Here is a 21725-nt window from a genome sequence, read left to right as displayed (position 1 = left end):
CTCGAAATTATATGGCTGCGTTGTCAAGTTGGTAGGATTTAAATTTGAAGCGTTCTTAAGAAATTAGAACACCTCTTTTGGTGATTGAAAATATCAATACATGATTCCTGATAACATGTCAGCAGTATCTCAAAACTTTCAAATGATTGGCCATTAGGTTTGGGAAACAGTTGATGCTTGGAAGAAGTTGAGGCTGTAATGGGATGGGAAATCTAGAAAATACAAGGTCTATAAAATGTAAGGTTTAAAGAAAGTGAAATCACAAATGTAAATCATCTTAAGAAAAAATATAAAGGACATCGAGTCTAGGGCAATATGGAGATCCTAGGAAGTACTTAAATAGAAAAATAAAATGGACCTTGCTCAAATTTAGGAAATTTTAAAGAAACAAGGGAAATCAAAGATGGTTTGAGCAGACCATACTAGACATTAGAGTGAATTGTGTCATGTGAGATGTAGAACTTTGATTGCATGACTGAGAAGTGTAGGACACATTTGGACTAAGATTCCTTTACTTATAATTGGGGGCCCCTCCAAACTATATATGTATTTATGGATGTACTGTTGTTCCTCGGTATCTGCAGGGCATTGGTTCCAGGTGCCTCCCCAGCCCAATACCAAAATCTGAGGATGTTCACGTTTCTTGTATAAAATGGTGTAGTATTTGCATATAACCTGTGTGCATACTAGGGTATACTTTAAATCATTTCTAGGTTACTTATAATACCTAATACAATGTAAATGCTTTGTAAATAGTTGTAAATACAATGTCAGTGCTATGCATTGATAAATAACTGCCAGCCCTCAGGGAATTTAATTCCCGGCTTTTTGGAACTTTCTGGAATTTTTTTTTTAATACTTTTGATCCCTGATTGGTGAAACCTGCAGATGTGGAACTCATGGATATAGAGGGCCAACTGTATAATGTTGTGTGATAAAAGAGTATTTTGATCTCAAACTGGGTTTTGCTTTAAATCACTAGGTGTCATGATGGTATGGCTAGAGATATTTTTTATAGTAGGTATTGGTTGTACATGTAAATTGGTTCATCTGCATATGTTATCAAACCCATAATGAAATTTTTGCTTTACATGGGCATATGTGTTTTAAAGAAATTGAGAGGAAAAACTAGTCCTTTGTACTTACGCACATACTTAGCATTTCTGGTGCTCTTAATTCCTTCCTGATTTGAGTTTCCATCTGGTACCCTTTTCCTTTAGCCTAAGAATTTTTTTAAGGGATTTTCTGAGGTGGAAGTCTGTTTAACAAATTTTATTTTCCTTTTATCTAAAAATGTCTTTTAGCCTTTATTCTTGAAGGATATTTCCATCAGATAAAAATTCTAGGTTAGCATTTTTCTTCTTTCAGCCCTCTAAAGTCTGTCCTTTTTATTCTGGTCCCCATTGTTTCTAGTGCGAAGTCAGTGGTCACTCATCGTTTTTCCCCTTTTTGTAATGTTTTTCCTCTAGCTGCTTTCAGGATTTTCTCTTTGATTTTCAGCACTTTTATTATGATGTGTGTGGATGTGGGGTCTCGTTTTTGTTTTTCCTATTTATCTTGCCTGGGGTTCACTGAGCATCTTGAATCCGTAAATATTGCTTTCATCAAGTTTAGAGGAAGTTCTGGCCCTTGTTTTTATTAATTGATTGTGGCGTTGGGTCTGTGTTGCTGCGCGCTGGCTTTCTCTAGTTGCAGCAAGCGGGGGCTACTCTTTGTTGCGGTGCGCAGGCTTCTCACTGCGGTGGCTTCTCTCGTTGCGGAGCACGGGCTCTAGGCACGCGGGCTTCGGTAGTTGTGGCTCGCGGACTGTAGAGCGCAGGCTCAGGAGCTGTGGCGCACGGGCTTAGCTGCTCCGCGGCATTTGGGATCTTCCCGGACCAGGGATCGAACCCTTGTCTCCTGCATTGGCAGGCAGATTCCCAACCACTGCACCACCATGGAAGTCCTGTGTTATTTGTAGATTTTTTTGATGACAGCCATTCTGATAGTTGTGAGGTGATATCTCTGTTTTGATTTGCATTTTTCTAATAATTAGTGATGTTGAGCATCTTTTCATGTGCCTGTTAGACATCTGTATTTCTTCTCTGGAAAAATGTTTATTCTGGTCTTCTGCCCATTTTTTGATTGGGGGGGTGTGTTTTTTTTGGCTGGGGGTGGGTTTTTTTTTTTTTTAATTGAGTTGTATCGGCTGTTTATTTTGGATATTAACCCCTTGTCAGTCATATCATTTGCAATTATTTTCTCCCATTCTGTTGGTTGTCTTTTCAGTTTATTGATGATTTCTTTTGCTATGCAAAAGCTTTTAAGTTTAATTAGGTCCCATTTGTTTATTTTTGCTTTTACTTTGTCTTAGGAGACAGATCCAAAAAATATTGCTGCGATTTGTGTCAGAAGTGTTCTGCCTATGTTCTCTTCCAAGAGTTTTATGATTTCAAGTCTTACATTTAGGTCTTTAATCCGTTTTGAGCTTTTTTTTTTATATGGTATGAGATAATGTTCTCATTGTTTTATAATACATGTAGCTGTCCAGTTTTCCCAGCACCACTTGTTGAAGAGACTGTCTTCTTTCCATGTATACTCTTGCCTCCTTTGTTATATAGATTAATTGACCGTAAGTGCATGGGTTTATCTCTGGGCTCTCTTCTGTTCCATTGATCTATGTGTTTGTGCCATTTCCATGCTGTTTTGCTTATTGTAGGGAAAGGAATTATTCTTAAGGAAACCTCTGAATATTATGATTACTCTCACAGCAGATTATATGTTGCTTTGAGGTAGAACTGGATCACCACTTTAAAAAATTTTTTTATCCTTGGTATAAGATGTACAAATAATGAAATTCTGAGAAATTTTGAGAAATCTTAAAGAAGTAGTGCAAAGTAATAATTTTGTAATAGGAATTACAGCATTTTTTTTTAAAAGAAGGTAACTGGGGATTTCCCTGGAGGTCCAGTGGTTAAGACTCCACGCTTCCACGGCAGGGGGCAGGCATCCAATCCCTAGTCCGGGAACTAAGATCCCACATGCGGCGCAGCATGGCCAAAAAAAAAAAAAAAAGGTAACTGTATTTTAGTACGTGAGCTCACTTTTTCTGTTCTTTACTTTCCATCTTTTCTTTTGCGCAGGAAACTAGTAGGGGTTTCTTTTGGCACACAGAATAATCCAAGAACCGTTGACCCCAGGTTTCCCACAAATTTTAGTGTAGATTGCTATGGTGCTCTATTTAGGAAAACCTGTCTTTATAGAGAAATGGATTCTTGTCCATCTCAGCTCATGCTATAACATCAGTAATAGCAGCAATGTAATATAAAAATAGTTGATGCAGTCTGTTCAAATTTTTCTTTCTACTAATGCTTCTTTTTGTTATTCAACAGGTTTGATCTGTGGATGAAATGAATCATGATTTTCAAGCTCTTGCATTAGAATCTCGGGGAATGGGAGAGGTAAATATTTACGAATACTAAGAATGTATACCTCACTTTGATTATTTGAGCCATTGAGACTTGTTTTTTAACCATAAATCTCCTTGAAAATAGTGGTTATATCTTCCAAATGATGTGGGCTTTTAAAATCTGTAGTTGTGGGATTTTCAGCTTTTTTTTTTTAACTTTTAGCAGTAATTTTAGTGAGGTTATTTGTGTCTAGTTGATTTGATTGACCTGATTAGATAATGTCTTCTATTTTGGTAATGGACCATAATTACTTTGATCAGAAAAGAGCCTTCCTTGATCTTTGTCCTGCTGTTTTATATATGTATGCTGTGTTTGCTTTAGCCACACTTAATTGTTCACTGTTCTTTCTTACAAAAATTTCTCCTTGTTCATTGTTTGCTTAATAAACTTCTAATCCTCTGCAGGACTCTACTGAAAAAGACTCTTAATTGTCTCATTGATATCTGCAGTAGAATTAATTACTTCCTCATCTGACATCTCATGGATCTTTGTACATACTTTTATTATATTACTGGTTGCAGTTTATTTGTTTTATATTAGTCTCCTCTGTAGATTGTTAGCTTTGAATGACTAGGGCACAGTGGGCACTCTAAAATTTTGGCTTTTATCAGTCCTGTTAATCTATGATTTTCATTGGGGCATCCCATTTAACCTCACCATTACATAATTTAAGACATCAAAAATACTTAGTTTTCCATATACCTAATGAATATTTAGAAAACTTTAATTGATTATGAAAACCCTTGCGGTCACATTTTTGTTTTGTCATGTTCTGTAGTACTAACATAGTGTCGACTTTGATAATAGAAAATAACCATGAACAGACCTAAGATGTGTAATTAACCGCTTGCTCCTGGAGATTATTTTACTTTGGTAGACCTTCATGAGACTCACTCCATCCAATGCTGTGCTCTTCAGATGCAGAAAAAGAGTCCAGTCACTCTTCTGGGCCACAAGAGGGCACCCTGCAGCTAGCTAACCCTCCCCTTCTTCAGAACAGCGTTTTCCAAAGAGTTTGTCATTTTCAGAGGACTGATTTAAGGGTGAGTTAAGGTGCTTAAGCATAAGTATTGCCAAAGTAAACTTGTTAGTCCAGCGCTTAAGGTAAAACTCTGGGCCCTAAGAAAATTTGAGAGAGGGAATAACTTTTTAGTTAAAAAAGAACCTTGCAGCTTCACTGCGGTGCAGTGGCGGCTTAAGTATTATTTACACTATGGGTGAATAAAAAGAAGCAGTTGAAAAGGGCTTTTGTTTTTTTCCCTGTTACTTGTTTTCTTTGGTCTTTAGAAAGCAGAATAACATATCTTAAAAGCAGGTTTGAACAGTGCTTCAGCCTAGTCTGTGACAAACTTGAACTTGATTTTCTTAAAGACCAGACAAAGTCACACCCTTACTTTGATTCTGTTTAGACCCCACGACAGTTTACTTTGCAGATCTACATTGTGTATGTGTTTACAAATTGGCTCTTTTTTTCTCCCTTTTTAGGAGCTTTTGATAAACCCAAAGACATGTTGGCAGTTTTAAAAAAAAATGTCATGATCAGAAACAGTAGTTGAGAGAGTTTAGGTATTTGGGGGGTGGAGGGAGGGGTATTTGAGATTTCTGGAGAAGAGAGGCTGGTTTTAATAGCATGTTAAATGATCTAAGCTTAAATCTAGGCTTTTCTTAATGGAAATGTCAGATATGCAGAGTAAAAATGGCTAGGGTTAGGCTGTCTGGTTGTTGGCAGGTAGCAGCAGGTCAGTGCTTCTGTGACCTTCATCTATTAAAAATGTATTTTTAAATAAGCTGTTACTCACTAATTAAGTTTTTTTCTTAACAGTTTACCAACTAATTCTGTTACCTCTAAGAGATAGCTAAGAAACCTATTGAGGTTTCTGTCTCTGGGTTCTCTCTCCCACAAGCCTTTCTATCTTTCCTCATCTCGCAGGCAGCAGGGAACCTTCTGGGATTTCCTTCTTTGCCTGTCTCTCTCTCACCAGTCTTCTCCTCCTTTCCTGACAGGTGAGGTTTTTTGTTTTATCCCAGAATTCATTCATTTTAATAACCTAAAAGCAGCCTTGAGTTTCTGGCTCTTGAGTTTTCGAAAATTGCTTGTTTATTTTTTTTAATGCGACATTCTTTTCTAATATATTGCCCTATCTTGACTTTTTCTTTAAAAATAAAGCTTTACTTATTATGTCTTAAGTTGCTGTAAATCTATAATGTACAAAGCACTGCATTACATACAGGGTTATTTTCAAATGTACTGGGTTATGTACATCATGATAGCTTTTACTGACTCATCATTAGAAGGGCGGTTTCTTCTAGTTGTTCATCCAGAATAGGAACAGATTTGTATTCATCCATTCATAAACTCATCCTTTCCAATTTTTTCCATAGCACATTTTTGTCAAAAGGCCTAACAGTTTGCGTTATGTCACATGGCTTAAAAAGAGCAAAGCTAACCCATAGGCGGTTGAACTCAGCTTCATTAGTATGGTTTTTTAAAACTGTACTGCAGAGACACATACCTATTTATTTTTATATATAAAAATTAAGCAGGAACTTTGTGTGTGTGTGTGTGTGTGTGTGTGTGTGTGTGTGTGTGTGTGTGTATGGAAAAAGAGGCTCCTGCCTGAAATTCTTTAGGGAACCCAGAATTTAACTTTAAATCACTGAGTTAATGTGTTTTGGGGGAGTATTTTCATAGCTTAGTATGATAAAGCTCCCTCCTTTCTTTTCTGACACAGTAATATTTAAAGAAAACATTAGAGAAAATTTATGTACTAAGATCCCAGGTAGTATGGTGAAGTGGAAAATGTACTGGAGAGAAGAGTAAGGAGACTTCTGTTTTCTCTCAGATCTATCACTAGTGCTATATCACTAGTGAGAAAGACTGACTTCTTTGAAGGTAGTAATAAGAATAGCCTTTTGTATGAATCACATATATCTCCCAAATGCTCTAGCTCTGATCTGAGCTGTTAGGGATAACTGGAATGGAAACCAGCTGTTTTAAATAGCTGATTATTGTTAATGTCTATAAATCCCTATCTTAGACATTCTATCATAAACTTTTTCCACTCTAATGAATTCCCACATTATATAGTCTGAATATCCTGATAACATCTTGAACTGTTTTATTTTTTTCATTATGGCTAGTCGTGGCCTAATAACTGAATATTTTTAGAAATATTGATGAGTTAGACTATGATTGGAAAGAACCATCTTCTGTGGTAGTTAAGTGTAAAGAAAATGGGCTTTAGAATTAAACAGTTATGGTTTCAGCTCCTAATGCTGCCACTTACTAGCTATATATGTAATCTTACATGTAATCTTGGATAGTTTATTTAACCTCTGATTCTGTTTCCTTATGCAAAATGTGACTTTATTAGGCAGCTGTTTTTTATTGATGTAAGTAGTGTAGTTTCATGATTCCTCTAGGATACTCAAACTAAAAAAGAAAGCAAACAGCTATAGACAAGATTTTTGTAATGAATACTCTTATAATCATTTAAAATAATCAGCCAGTTAAATGTTGCTGGCCAGCGTGTTACTCATGTTTTAGAATATTAAAGGATTCATACTTTTCGTAGTGAAGATACGTAATATGTATGTTTGTCACGTGCTAGATGCTGTTCTAAGTAGTTTACTTATATTATTTCATTATTGCCTCATTGAAAACTCTGTAACAGTAGCTTTATTATTATCCTTACTTTACAGATGAAGAAACTGAGGCTCAGAACAGTTACTTAACTGGCCCAATACCAAGTAAACAGTGCTTGAAGAGCAGTTTGAACTCTTCAGTGCCTTGACTGTTTACAGTACTGCTTCCCATTGGAAGTGATGACATCTAATAATATTTGCTGCTGATATTAAGGGATATTGGGAATGTAGAAGATTTGGGGAAGTAGTATGATTTGAAAACATTAAGTATTGATATCTTTCATTAACGGAAAAGATTAAAGTCTGGAAAAGCACCATTCTGGAGTTCCCTTATGGCTGTTGTTTTCTACACACTTGGTTATTAGTATCTATGCCTGCCTATCTTTTATGAACTTCCATTGTAAATAGAGTCACCTTACATCCTAATTTGCTCAGACTGTCCAGATACGTGTTTTCGTGGCATAATTGTTAATAGCACTCCCTTTCTCAAACGTGTCCCAGTTTGGATGTTATATGAACACTATAATGTAGACATAGAGCCTTCAAGTTCTTTTAATTCTTAGGATTATATTAATTTGCTTGGCTTGGTGATTTTACATAACAATTTGTATTAGAAAAATCTGAAGTGTAAGTGCACCTCATAGTATAAATTCTAGCAGGAATTTTAATAATTATTTATTTTGCGGTAGTATACTATGGTGTTGACTGATTTCTTTGGAGATGGAAAAGGGCAAGCCATAAGTGCCTCTTGAAGGAAAGAACTAATAAAATGGTGGATAGTGGAGAGATGAATTTGTATGTCCACCCAGTGATTTCTGAGTTGGAAAGATGGAGGAGTAGGCTGACAAGAAATACTGAGTTGCTTGACCTTGGTTTAGAGCTTTTGTGAATTAGGGAACTAATATGAAACAGTATTGGATAATATGTTTTACAGATCTTCAAGATCTCTTAGCCCTTGTTTTTGTGCTCTCCCATTTCTACTATAATAAAAGAGTCTCCAGGGGCAAAACACTACTTTTATTGCTATTCCAACCTTTGTACCACTTAATCTTTTCTTTTCTTTTCTTTTCTTTTCTTTTTTTTTTTTTTTTTAACTGTTCTATCCTGGATATCCTGAATTGTTGCCTTCCCCTATATTTAGTCCATTTTAACTTAATTCTTGGTCACAAGCCAGTAGTTTCTCTAAAAATATTTGAAATCAGTGTCTATACTGTCACAGCTGTTTCTAGAATGGTGATAAGGGCCTTTGTTAGGAAAAGTGTTTATTTTATTAACTACTAAATTGTTTGCCGGTCCGTGATAACTTATAAATGTTTGCAAAATGAAGAGACATTCATAGCCCGGTGCCTGGCAGAAAGTAAGCACACTGGGTAAGTGCTTGACATAGACTCCCCCCCGCCCCCAGTTTTACAGTTTGGGTGTCAAAGCAGTGATCTATGAACTACTACCGTACTACATGGACTCTTATCCCGAAAGACTGGAATAGGCTCCTCAAAAAGATTCTATTATTTCTCTTACCTCAGAAGATAAGTTTGTTTCAGCCACTTCTATGTCTGTAATAAATGCTTCTACTAAGTTGTTGTAACTTCATTTCTGATTTCTTATTTGTTATCCTTATTTTGCTATTAAAACATTTTTCTTTATGAAGCATAGGATAAAAGCATTATTTGCTCAGGAGCCATTTCCTTCTGCCTGAAATGGCTTATTTATACAGTACTTTAAAGAGATTAACTTGGGTTTTACTATGAATAAATGTTCAATTATTTAAATATATCAAGTGCAGTGTTTTAGTACTGTATTATCAGATTTACATTTTGTTTGAATATTTTCATGAAACTTTTATAGTGAGATTTTTAAAAATCGCAGCAACAGAGGTTGTATTTTACCGGGATCTTTATTAGAGGAGATTATTGTTTTGAATGTCTATACTTTAGGGAATTCCCTGGTGGTCCAGTGGTTAAGGCTCCGCCCTTCCACTGCAGGGGCACAAGTTCGATCCCTGGTCATGGAACTAGGATCCCTCAAGCCATGCAGCATGGCCAAAATAAATAAATAAAATCTTTGAAAATAATAAAAATAAGTAAATAAAATGTCTATACTTTAAATACAAATCGTTTGCAGCTCAGGAAGATCCTAACATGCAAAAAGTTTTCTTTCTTAAAATAGCAGTAAAATTAACAGTATTTAGTTTAGCGAAAGATCCTAGGGATATATGCCCAAATTGAATTTTCCCTCCTTCCTCCAAAGCCGCTTATCCTGTTTTTTTTTCTGTTTTGGTCAGTAGTATCATTTACCTCATTACCCACATTTTAAACTTTTACTCTTTTTATCAACCTCCCCTTATTATTATTTTTTTTAATATTTATTTGTTTGTTTGTTTATTTGGCTGTGTCGGGTCTTAGTTGCAGCATGCAGGATCTACGTTGCCGCGTGCGGGACTTTCTAGTTGTGGCATGCAAACTCTTAGTTGCGGCATGTGGGATCTAGTTCCCTGACCAGGGATCGAACCCAGGCCCCTTGCATTGGGATCTTGGAACTGTAGCTGCTGGACCACCAGGGGAGTCCCAGACCTCCCCTTATTTTTATTCATATCGTGTTGACTCTCCTGAATGTTTCTGAAATCCGTTTTATTTTCTCAGTTCTTTCTGCCAGTACCTTGTTTCAGTTCTTGTCGTCTTGGCTCTGTTGTAATTCTCCTTAATGATTTCTTTGCCTGTAGTCTAGAATATCCATTATTCTTAGAACTTACAACTTGAATTGTTTTCTGAAACACAGTGTCACTCTTGCCATCGTCTCTTGAGTCCCTGTTGCTTCAATGTAATATACTATTGGTATTTCTTTAGCATGTCTTTGAGGTTCCTCATAGTCTGCCTAGATAGCTTTAACAACATCAGCTTCCACATCTGTTCCTGCATCTCACACCCTATTCTACAAACTGTGCATTTTCTCAAGTTGTGCCTCTGTTCATAATTTCTTGTGTCCTCCCCACCTCCCATTCACAGTTTAAACCTCCAACACACATACAGTCTTATCTCTCAGACCCAATTCAGGTTTCACTAAGTTCATTTTATTATGGTTGGTTTATATTTGTGAGCTCTCTGAAGATAAGGTCACCAGGCCCTTAAGGAGGCAAACACAGGTAATTTAGTGTGATAAGTGTAGTAATAGAAGTATATACAGGTTTGATTATGAGGCCCTAATTATGGGCTGAGAGGGATGGGTGTCTTACAAATGCTTATTTAAATGTCAAATGCATGTTTTAGAAACCAGTCTGTTCTTTTCAAACAAACATATCCTTAGTTTGCCTCCTCTGAGTGTCAGGAAAGGTAGAGAGGGGAGACCTGGATGAACGTTAAAGTCTCATTAGGAATTGGCCAAATGTACATTTTGAATCATCATTGAATGGTTATATCAACACAATTTTTATACGCTTGTGTATGTTACAGTATAGGATAGGGCACAGGGCTTTGACATTGTTACCTCAAAAAGTATTTAAGGGTCTTTTCTATGTGTCTCTTCTGCCATCCCATAGCTTCCTGATTTGGGATCAATAGATTGTTAGTATTGAGGACCTAGGAAGAATTGTGAAGTTCACCTCCATTGCATTGTGAAGTAAGAATGAAAATTTTCTGTCATTGAAGCTGTAGGATAGGAGGTGATCCAAGGGCAATACTTGGAAGTAAAGGAAAAATTTTAATCATTTGTTTAGATATTTTTATTGTATTACTGTATTAAGAAATTTAGTAAGTCTTTTGAAAAAAATTATAAAAAATATCACATGACAGTAAAACCATTTGAAAAATGTAGAAAAGTCTGAAGTCGACTTTTCAGGTCTAGAATTATTAGAGACAGTATCTAAGCATAAGTGGGGAGTTATTGTTAACTGGACAAATTAAGAAATAGGTCATCTGAATTTTCATTAGCATTGAAAACTAACTTGTGCCTATTGGTGGTAAGTTTACTTTCCTCTATGTTTTAGCTCTTTGTAATTAGAATAAAATTTAACTACAATATTATTTTCCCTTCCAAATAGCTTTTGCCTACCAAAAAATTTTGGGAACCTGATGATTCAACAAAAGATGGACAAAAAGGCATATTTCTTGGAGATGATGAATGGAGAGAGACTGCATGGGGAACTTCTCGTAAGTTATTGGTGTATGTGTGAGAGTTCTGAATTTGTTGAATACTTGAATTTTCTTTTAACCCTGCCCCCCAGACAGTATTTGGAGAAACTTTGTAATATCTGTGAGGATTTCATATATCCTTATAATGCACATTTTCTTATGTAAAGTAACTCATATCTAACGGTCCACTTATTGATTAGGAATGTCTGTCACAATAAGATTTTATTAAGAAGTTTTATTTGAGGTTAAACTCATTATAAAATTCTGAATTTCAATTAAAATAGAGGACACATTAACCATAGGAATTTTTAAGCTTGAATTGTATTAATGGACAGTGACTGATTTATTTAATTGCAGCTCAGTCAAGCTTTATTAGACGTCAGCCACACCCACAAAGGAAGTAAACCCCCTTAGTAAGGTAGAATTCCCAGAAAGGGAGCAGACTTTGAATGTTTTTGATATCCGTAAGTAGTGAAGAGAGACATAGGTCCAAGAAACTCTTAAGGGAAAAGGAACTGGGGTGTAAGGAGTATAACTCACAGGGGTGACAGTATTTATTGGTAAATTAAAGAGCATAGTTATATTCTTAAAATAGTACTGATTATATTTTTGAATGTTTCTGACTAGTAAAATTTGAGATATACACATGGAACTTTGAACATGTATTTTACAAATAAGTTTTCTCTTTGTAACTAAGTTTAATGCAGCTTAGTAAAGCTATACAAAATGATCAAAGTAATATAAAAACAAATTTCTGGATGATAATTATCAACTTAACCTTATATTTTGGGTGTAAATTACCAGGTACTTTTTTATTCTCCAAATTATTAAAAAGATTTTTAATTCCTATATAGTCTTAAATTTTGTTTTTTAGGGTAAAATAATTTTTTTTAAGTTAGGAAAAGCTGGAAAATTTTAGTGATTAATACTGTTTTATAGTCAAAACTGAAAAAGATTGAAAACTTTGCTAACTACTAAATTAGACTAAAATACTGGCAATTTTCTTTGATTTCAAACAATACGTAATATATGCCAGGTTTGGAGAATACAAAGATAAATGAGATATATGATCCCCATCCTCAAGGAATTTTTTTTTCTGGATTTGTATTAACCTATATAGATTGCACTCATAAGGACTAGGATACATTTTTCCCACAAAAGGCACTTTCTTTGCTAAAATAATGTGCTTGAAAACTTGGTTGATAGACGTGTTTGGTTTTTTATTTTGAAAGTTGAATGGTTAATTGCTCTATTTACCAGAACCAAAATTTTTTAAAGTATTCCAAAGCAAAACATCTTGAGCACAACATGGTAACGAGAGATATTTTCAAGATGGATGGTGGGGAAATATCTTTGGTATGTTATATTTGGAGGACAACTAGTACCAGCAATAAAACATTTAAGCAACTGTTTATATATTCCTGATGTATCTTTTTAGTGTCAAGTTTATAATTTTAGTTAATTCCTTGTACCACTCCCTCTTCCAACTTAACTTTTTTAGTTGTACGGATAAAATTTTGAAGATGAGTATTAATCTTTACCAGGAGAAATGAGAAAAATAGAAATGAATGGATTATTTTGTTTACTGAACAAACATTTATTGAATGCCAAGCATGTACAAATACGAATAACACATTCCTTGTCCTAAAAGAATTGTCATTCTAGGATTCTTTCCATGACTACAGGAGATTTTATCATACACATATTTCCTTCTCAACTGAACTGAGTTACTTGTAATTGTTAATTTTGTTGTGTTCTCCTGCACTTTTAGGCCTTAGAGAAACCAGGATGTTCAAACCGAAATGCTCTTTCCACCCCCATTTTCACCTGTTTTTTTGTTCTCCACTCTTCATATCACTTCCTTTGGGATTCACTCTAAGACTGGGAAGAATTGATAGATGCCCTTTCTTTCTGTTCCCCATAGTATCCTGGATTATTTTTATTGAAGTGCTTTTACTCTATTATGATTGCATCTTGTTACACCTATAGTCTCTTTTGAAGTCAGGGACTGTTTGTTCTTGGATTCCCCATACATAGCACAGTGCCCAGCATAGGAGAGACAGTAAATCAACATTTAAACTGTGAATGAATGGGTGAATGACTGAATGAAAAAATATAATGACTAATCTCATGGATAAAGGTACTGACATGGAAGTGTTTTAATATGGTTTAACAAAAGTACCAGTCATTTAAAAATTACTGCAGTTAATAAAATGATGAGTGAGTATACCTCTATGATAGTTCAACCCTTTAAGGATGATGCCTAATATTTAGTATGGTACGTGTTCACATATGAGCCAGATATAAATTGTGGCTTATTGGTTCCTTTTTAAAATTTTTTTCTGCAAATCTATGTGACTCTTCCTCAAATGTTTTATTATGTTTGTATGTTCTTTGCTTTCAGATCTTAAGTATTGCTTTTTCTTTTTGTCACAAAAATATGTAGAAAATGTATTCGTACCATATGGATGAATTTTTTGTTAAAAATAAATGGAAAACTTTTAGACTAGAAGGTGTTTTTTAAAAAATCTTAAGGGATACTTAATTTTTTACACCAAGAATAGAAAATTCTGTGATATTACTGGTTTTTCTAAACTTAGTCATTTGTGTTTATAGCAGTACAGCCGTGTGTTCTGAATCTGTCCAGTACGTAACTGTGAGCTTGAGAAGTGCCTCTGCCAGTTTAGAAGTTACTTTTATTTCAGGTTTTATCTCTAAAGTTTTTTGTTTTGAATTGTTTAGAACTTTTTAATAAGATGCTTACAGGCAGTGGAGATGTCAAGTTAGTTTCTATCTCCATTGAACTTTGGGCTTGACTGTTCTTCACATAGGCTTTTACCTGCTTTTTAGCAAATGGCTTTCTTAATCTGTATTCTCAAGAAATGTGCCCAGGCCAGTGAGTCTCAACAGACTCTAGATCTTTTTATAAAGATTACAGTAATATTCAAAATAAAACAATATGCTGATTTTTCTTACTTTAGTATATTAATTCATGTAAATACATTTTGTTAGCTTAAAAGTACGAATTTGTAATTGTGTTCTTTCTTCCAAACAGACCATTCAATGTCCCAGCCTATTATGGTACAGAGAAGATCTGGACAGGGTTTTCATGGAAACAGTGAAGTAAATGCAATATTGTCTCCGCGATCAGAAAGTGGAGGCCTTGGTGTGAGCATGGTAGAATATGTATTAAGTTCTTCTCCTGCTGATAAATTGGATTCTCGATTTAGGAAGGGAACTTTTGTAAGTATTTTGAGTAAAGAAAGGTTTTTAAATTGCTTGATTGTTATTTGGTTGTCCTTAAGTCAGTTTCTTTTTCTGGCCTTTCCTAGAACTAAAGGAAATTTCATAGCTATTGGTGCTCTTGTTTTCTTGTCTTGGCCACTTGAAATACATGAAATGGTAGAACCACTGGGAATATTTCTATCTTAACCATGTTACCAAAAAAACCCATATTAATTAAAAAACAAAATTTGTAAGATTAAAATTGCATATTCATGGTAGTACTTGATATGAAAGTAAAAAAACAAAATCATCTATGCATTAAGTAGAATTTTTATCTGATTTGTGGTGTTACTGCTTTTCCAGCACCGCTATAGTTAAGGTTGCCTTAGCCCTTCTGTTATAAATCACTGGTTTGTACTCAATTTTTTTGGCCTTTTATAAATTAGTTGACTACAAAATTAAAATAAGATTCAATGTTTTTATTGTTTATATGCACTATAGTATAGTTTTAGGTCACCTCATGGTGCCTTTTTTTGTGTTCTATTAAATATTCAGAATCAAACAGATTCTTTTTCCTCAGGGCACTAGAGATGCTGAAACAGATGGACCTGAGAAAGGAGATCAAAAAGGCAAGGCTTCTCCATTTGAGGAGGACCAAAACAGAGATCTTAAACAAGGAGATGATGATGATTCTAAAATAAATGGCAGAGGTTTGCCAAATGGAATGGATGCCGATTGCAAAGATTTTAAGTAAGATTTTAACTTTCTCAAGAAGAAAAGCATATCTCCTTAGGGATTATTGCTACTAGCTGATGTGACTGATGTAGACATTTTTCCAATTTTGGTTTTTTTATTTCCCTTTGTACCTTGTATTAATCTGGAGGAAGATTTAAAATTTTTTGTAAGGAATATTAGTTAATGATTATGTGCCATTTTTTAAAAAAACAATTCTTTAAAAGTCTCTAAAGCAATGCATTCCATTGAAGGAATAATGTTAGAAGCTGCCGTTACCTTTCTGCTAATATGGTAGTCTAAATTTTAACTGTTTTCTCCCTGCTAAAATTTAGTGAATTTTAGGTTTAATCTGTGATTTTTCTTGGCAAACTCTTCTTGGGTTTGCTCTTGAGCACCTTTCTGTAGAGTTTCCTCTTCTATCCTTGTATTGTATCTCCTATCCCCCCTTTTACTCTGAGTTTGTGCTAATACTTAATCTTGCTGAAATTAGGAAGGGGGGGAACATATTAGAGACTTCCAAAGTTAGTTTTAAGTTCAGAATTTAAGTTCAGTTGCAGATTTTTTATTGTCTCTTTATGACAAGTAATTGTTTCTTTTCTTCTAACCTTTGGACTTGGATTAGGCAGTGCACATTTAACTAAATATTAGGGTGTTGTTTCTTCATACAGGGAGTTGTTTCTTCATACTCATTTCCTATACTTTATACTTCAGTAGTCAGTTGCCTTGGGGCCTATACCTGAAAATAAGTTGTTTCTTTGCGATCTTGGGAACCATGGAATATCAGTTAGTTGTAGGTACATGTTTATGTTTATTGCCTTTAATTATCAAAAGCAGAGTAACAATGCTTCTTAAAAACAGTGCCATTTCTATCTGTTGTAAATGCAAAAAAGCATCCAAAACCAGTAAACCTCTTTTGACAAGAAATTAATGCTGTTCAGTTTGTTTTAGGACCTAATTCTGATTTTGCGCTTCTGCTATTACTTAATCTATGTTTTAGTCAAGGGTATGCATTTAAAACTGAGTTGACTATAAACCTGCAGAGTATACATTTATAATTGAAGTGTTAATACACTGTTAACTATAGCAAGAAAATAGCACCACTTATAGCATAATGACTTTTTTCTATTGTATCCTCTACTTTTTGCTATTAGAGTTGTTTTGTATGAGAGGCTATACTTCTTCATATTAATATGAACTTTACATTCAATAGCATTCTAATTTTATTCTGTTTAAGTTTGGGGTATGTATTTAAAATTACTTATAAAATGTTTCAGATACAATATTGTCTTCAACAATATAAAACCATTTCAAACTAATAGCTGTGGTCATCTGGTCATTATGGCAACACATCATTATTATGTACATTAACTGATACATCATCAACGTATATATATTATTGGAGTAGAACTGAAAGGAATGAAAGAACTATAGCAGGCTTTCTTTCTTTTTTTTAATTGGCTGATTTTAAAGAGGACCCTTTCAGTTTTATTTTTTTCTTCCCCTATATTCTGAATGAAAAACAAGCCTTGGGATTATTCATATGAAAAATTAGGTGCAGATAAAGGGGAAAGGAGTTTGAAATTTCTTCTGATGTTGCAAGGACAATGGTTAATTTTGAAATAAAATGTAAGTCTGCCTAAATATCTGGAAAACAATTCTTGTATTAAGCAATTGCTTTGTGAAATGTTCTGTACATGTTAGCAAATTTATCCCAATGTGAAGCACCTGAAGTTGGGGTCAGTTACATAGGTGTAACAACTGACATTGAAAGCCAGGTAAAATAGTTATTGCCATTTATTTATTGTACTTATATTTGAATATACTATGAACTGATGGTTCCAGAATAGACTTGTTTCTTGTGAGGGAAAGGATCTTATATAAAATACTTCTGTAGAAGGAAAGAGACTGTAAATGATAATTATGTCAAGAAATAAAGTGAAAATAAAGTTTAGACTGTGAAGGATGTTGATAAAAAGAGAAGAGTTGGTGCTTAAAATTTAGTCCAATGTTAATAAATTTCTTCAGAAAATTAACAATGCTAGACAGTGGGGAAAGTTGCTTTTTGTGTAGGATTATATTTTTCATTGATGTGCATACTTAATTTTTGATTAATATGTTATACATTTCTATTCTCATGATTTAAACTGAAACAATTTGGTATGATAAAGATGGTTTTTGGAGAGCTCATAGAAGGTTTTCACAAATAGTCTTTTTGTTCTTGTTATTTGGAACCACAAGGTCACCTCTTCAGTCTCAGTAAGGAAACTGAGGCCTGGAAGATGAAATGATTTGCTCAAAATAATACTTAAAGATAGAATCAGGAGTCAGCTTTCTGTCTTGGTTCACTGCCCTTTTCTGTCATATTGTGTATTTTACACCCTTAAGTCATGAAGGCCATATGATTCTTTATGGCCAGTTTTTTTTTCTGAAATATTAAGCAAGATGTTAGGGAAATTATGTGCTGGTGGACAGGGTGGGAGTATGGTAGGTGGGTTTTGGTTTTCAGCCTTCCCATATTTGTCACTTGATAGTCTGCTGTTCATACCTACGATTCATTTTGTCTGATGTGAGACAAAAGTTTTGGGTAGTCTAAGCTTAAATTGTGGTATTGGCAAATTTCCTTATCTGTAAAATTGAGTTATATCTTTATGCTATTCAAATCGGGGACAGTGGTCACTAATGATATTTAAAAAATGAAACCATGTCAGCTCTTAAGAGGAAGTTGGTTAAACAGAAAAAAATGTGATAAAGTAGAATGGTTAGTGACCTAGGGTGCCTAATTTGCCCTCTGTGTTTTACAACCATTTGTTTTTTCATGATTTTCCTACTTTCCCATTTTACCTTTTGACATACTTGTTACTTTTACTCATTTCTGTTTTGTTTACATAGTCGTACTCCTGGAAGTCGTCAAGCCTCTCCAACTGAAGTAGTTGAGCGCCTGGGCCCCAATACTAATCCCCCAGAAGGATTGGGGCCTCTTCCTAATCCTACAGCTAATAAACCACTTGTTGAAGAATTTTCAAATCCTGAAACTCAGAATCTTGATGCCATGGAACAAGTTGGTCTGGATTCCTTACAGTTTGACTATCCTGGTAATCAGGTACCAATGGACTCTTCAGGAGCTACTGTAGGCCTTTTCGACTACAACTCCCAGCAGCAGGTAAAGCATGCCACTCCTTTAAAGAAGTTCCTCTTAACTATGTACTAGTATAGCCTGAAGTGCTATGAGACATTGACATAAATAATAGGGGTATTCTTGAACATTTAGTGTTTTATTGAATAAAATGTCCTTGTAGTTGAGAAAGTGATTCAAATATGTATTTATAATATTCTATTCTTAGCTTTCTAAACAAAAATGAAATGCTCTGAGACTAATCTTTGTATTAAATATTTTTCTTAATAGCTCTTTCAGAGGACTAATGCACTGACAGTTCAGCAGTTAACTGCAGCTCAACAGCAGCAATATGCATTAGCCACAGCTCAGCAGCCACATATAGGTGAGTCTTTATAAGTTACCATTTTGATTACACTGTTAGAAAATCTTGTGTTAAAGTGTTTAGAATGTTCCTTTCGTATTTACTGAATGGTGTTATTTCATTACTTTTGAAACATCTCATTGAGATAAAACAGTAGTAGATTACATGGCAAGAGTAAAGATTAGGGAAGAACAGTTTGGCTATTATTTGTATCCTTGGTGAAATAAAAATCTATAACTTGATAAAAACTGTCAGCACATAAGTTTGTTTTTAAAGATTTTTTTTTTATGTGGACCATTTTTAAAGTCTTTATTGAATTAGTTACAATATTGCTTCTGTTTTATGTTTTGGGGGTTTTTTTGGCCATGAAGCATGTGGGATCTTAGCTCCCCGACCAGGGATTGAACCCACACCCCTGGCACTGGAAGGCAAAGTCCTAACCACTGGACCGCCTGGGAAGTCCGAGCACATAAGTTTTTTTCTCAGTGTGAAGTCAAGAGCATCAAACACTTGGAAATTCAAGTGTAGTTATGGGTGTTCATATCAAGTCAGAATGTTTATTTTTAAAATGGGTTGGAAATAGGAATCCCAAGAAAATTTCTTTGAATATTTTCTTCCTTAATTCATTAAGCTATTTAGTCTTTGACCTTTATAGTCTTTACTATAATGTGAATTATTACAATTAACATATGTGTTACTGGTAGAGTTCAGGCATTAGTATGTGTTTTCGTGTCTTGGGTTTTTTTTGTTGTTGTTGTTATTTTGAAATAATTACTGATTCACATGAGGTTGCAAGGAGAGTACAAAGAGATTCCCCACCCAGTTTTCCCTAAATGACTACATCTTACATAATTATAGTACAATACCAAAACCAGGTATGTGACATTGGTAAATGTGTGTGTATAGATTTATGTTATTTTATCATGCTCGTGGAACCGTTTTTTTTTTTTTTAATTATTTATTTATCTATTCATGGCTGTGTTGGGTCTTCGTTTCTGTGCGAGGGCTTCCTCTAGTTGTGGCAAGCGGGGGCCACTCTTCATCGCGGCACGCGGGCCTCTCACTATCGCGACCTCTCCCGCTGCGGAGCACAGGCTCCAGACGCGCAGGCTCAGCAATTTTGGCTCATGGGCCCAGCCGCTCCGTGGCATGTGGGATCCTCCCAGACCAGGGCTCGAACCCGTGTCCCCTGCATTGGCAGGCAGATTCTCAACCACTGCGCAACCAGGGAAGCCCCTCGTGGAACCGTTTTTACACCTGATTTTGGCTGACCTTGATTTATTTCCTGGTTGGAAAAGTTGTGAACACTCTCAACATCAGTATGTTTGGGGGCAGGGGGTGGGACATACTAAGTTGGTTCTGTTCCCTTAACTGTGTATTGCTCTATGTCAATCCAAGAAGTCTTTCCAGGTCCAAAATATTATTTTTGGTTTTAATCAAAGATGACCACACATTTCTAGATGACTTCTAATAGCAGCATGTACTCTGGACGTGTTTTTTCCAGTTTTCTTCAGCCTTCTGTATCCCTGTCCTTCAGTACTTCTTACTTGTTGTTAGAAACATACTGATTCCTGTCTACTCGTGGGCCAGTACAACACTTTTTATTTCTTGACGCTTTGTGCTATGATTTATATGTGGCAGGCTAGGATACCCATTATTGCTCTTCCTTTTGGGAGTTTTAAATTTTTGGTTCTTACTTGCTTTTTCATATGAACTTTAGAATCCTTTTATTTACTTCCAGATCAGGTTAAAATCTTAACTTAGGAAGATCAACATCTTTATGACACTAAGTATTCTTATCCAGGACATAGTGTATCTTTAATTTTGTTCAAGTCTGCTTCTGTGTTGTTTATGATTGCTTTAAAGTTTTTCTCATGTAAGTTTGCGTATTTCTCAATAAGTTTGTTCTTTGGTATTTTATCTTTCGCTGTCATTGTAAATGCCTTCCTGTCTTTCATTATATCTTTCATTTGGTATCTGTGAAAGCTCTTGATTAGTATTTATTAATTTTATGAATGATATTTTCTAATAATTGAATCATTCCTGTGTTCTTAGAATTTGGAAGAATTGTATATAATTATTTTAATGAGCTCTTTTAATTTGCTAATGTTTTATTTAGGATTTTTTTAAATCAACATATAATGAAGTTAGTCTTTAAGTTTGTGTGTGTGCATTTTTGCATTTCTTGTTAGGTTTTGATATCAATATACTTGCTTCATAAAAATAATTTAGAAATGTTCCTTTTTTTAATGCCTTGGAGTATTTTCATTTACATTCGGTCTTACATGATCTTTAAAGGTTAGGCACAACTTAGAACAACTTTGTGAAGCCATCTGGGAAACTATGCAAATAAATTTGAAAACCTGAATAAAATGGAAATTTCTAAGAAAGCATAACTTAGCAAAATGGATCCCATCTTTTCCTCTTTGTTCCATAGTTAGAGAGAGAGAGAGAGTTGATCGTAGTCCTTTTATCCAGGTGTGCTCAGTCATCTCTTAGCTGGCTGATAGTTCATTTAGAACAGCACTGTCCCAAGAGAAATATAATATGGGCCACATAGAATTTAAAATTATTTAGTAGCTACATTTTAAAAAGTAAAAAGAAGTAGGTGAAATTAGTTTGAATAATATTTTATTTAATCCATTATATCCAAAATATTTCAAGTGTAATCAATATAACACTTACTAATAAGAAATTTTAAATTCTCTTCTTCATATAAAGTCTTTGAAATCAGGTATGCATTTTCCCACTTTGAGCAGATCTCAGTTTAGACTAGTCACATTTTAAATGCTCAGTAGCTATATATGGTAATAACTACCATAACAGACAGTGCATATTCTGGAATGGGGTTGACAAACTTTTTCTATAAAGTCCCAGATAGTAAATATTTAAATTTTGCAAGCCATATGGTTTCAGTCACAACTACTCAACCCTGCTGTTATAGCACAAAGCAGTCGTAGACAATACATAAATGAGTACAGCTGTGTTCTATAAAACTTTACTATGGGCACTGTTATGTGAATTTTGTATAATTTTCATTTGTTACAAATTATTATTTTCAACCATTTTAG

General features: G+C 34.6%; 1 protein-coding gene across 7 annotated transcripts in view; it reads left to right on the top strand.

Annotated features, from left to right (window-relative positions):
- The window catches only part of PUM2 (pumilio RNA binding family member 2), a 97748-nt gene that overhangs the window by 17371 nt on the left and 58652 nt on the right, over nucleotides 1-21725 (top strand). For 6 of the 7 annotated variants that reach the window (XM_061210462.1, XM_061210461.1, XM_061210465.1 and 3 more), the window contains exons 2-7: nucleotides 3372-3440; nucleotides 11128-11236; nucleotides 14274-14461; nucleotides 15024-15193; nucleotides 18068-18338; nucleotides 18582-18675. In XM_061210462.1, coding sequence (XP_061066445.1) covers nucleotides 3390-3440; nucleotides 11128-11236; nucleotides 14274-14461; nucleotides 15024-15193; nucleotides 18068-18338; nucleotides 18582-18675 — 883 coding nt within the window. In that variant the 5' untranslated portion in view covers nucleotides 3372-3389. Of the gene's footprint in view, nucleotides 1-3371; nucleotides 3441-11127; nucleotides 11237-14273; nucleotides 14462-15023; nucleotides 15194-18067; nucleotides 18339-18581; nucleotides 18676-21725 lie in introns of those variants that run through there. The other variant, XM_061210466.1, reaches the window with a different exon arrangement.

This window comes from Eubalaena glacialis, chromosome 14, assembly GCF_028564815.1.
Source record: "Eubalaena glacialis isolate mEubGla1 chromosome 14, mEubGla1.1.hap2.+ XY, whole genome shotgun sequence".
Taxonomy (NCBI): domain Eukaryota; kingdom Metazoa; phylum Chordata; class Mammalia; order Artiodactyla; family Balaenidae; genus Eubalaena; species Eubalaena glacialis.
The sequence above is the reverse complement of the archived record's forward strand: the minus strand, read 5'-3'. Positions and strand labels throughout refer to the sequence as shown.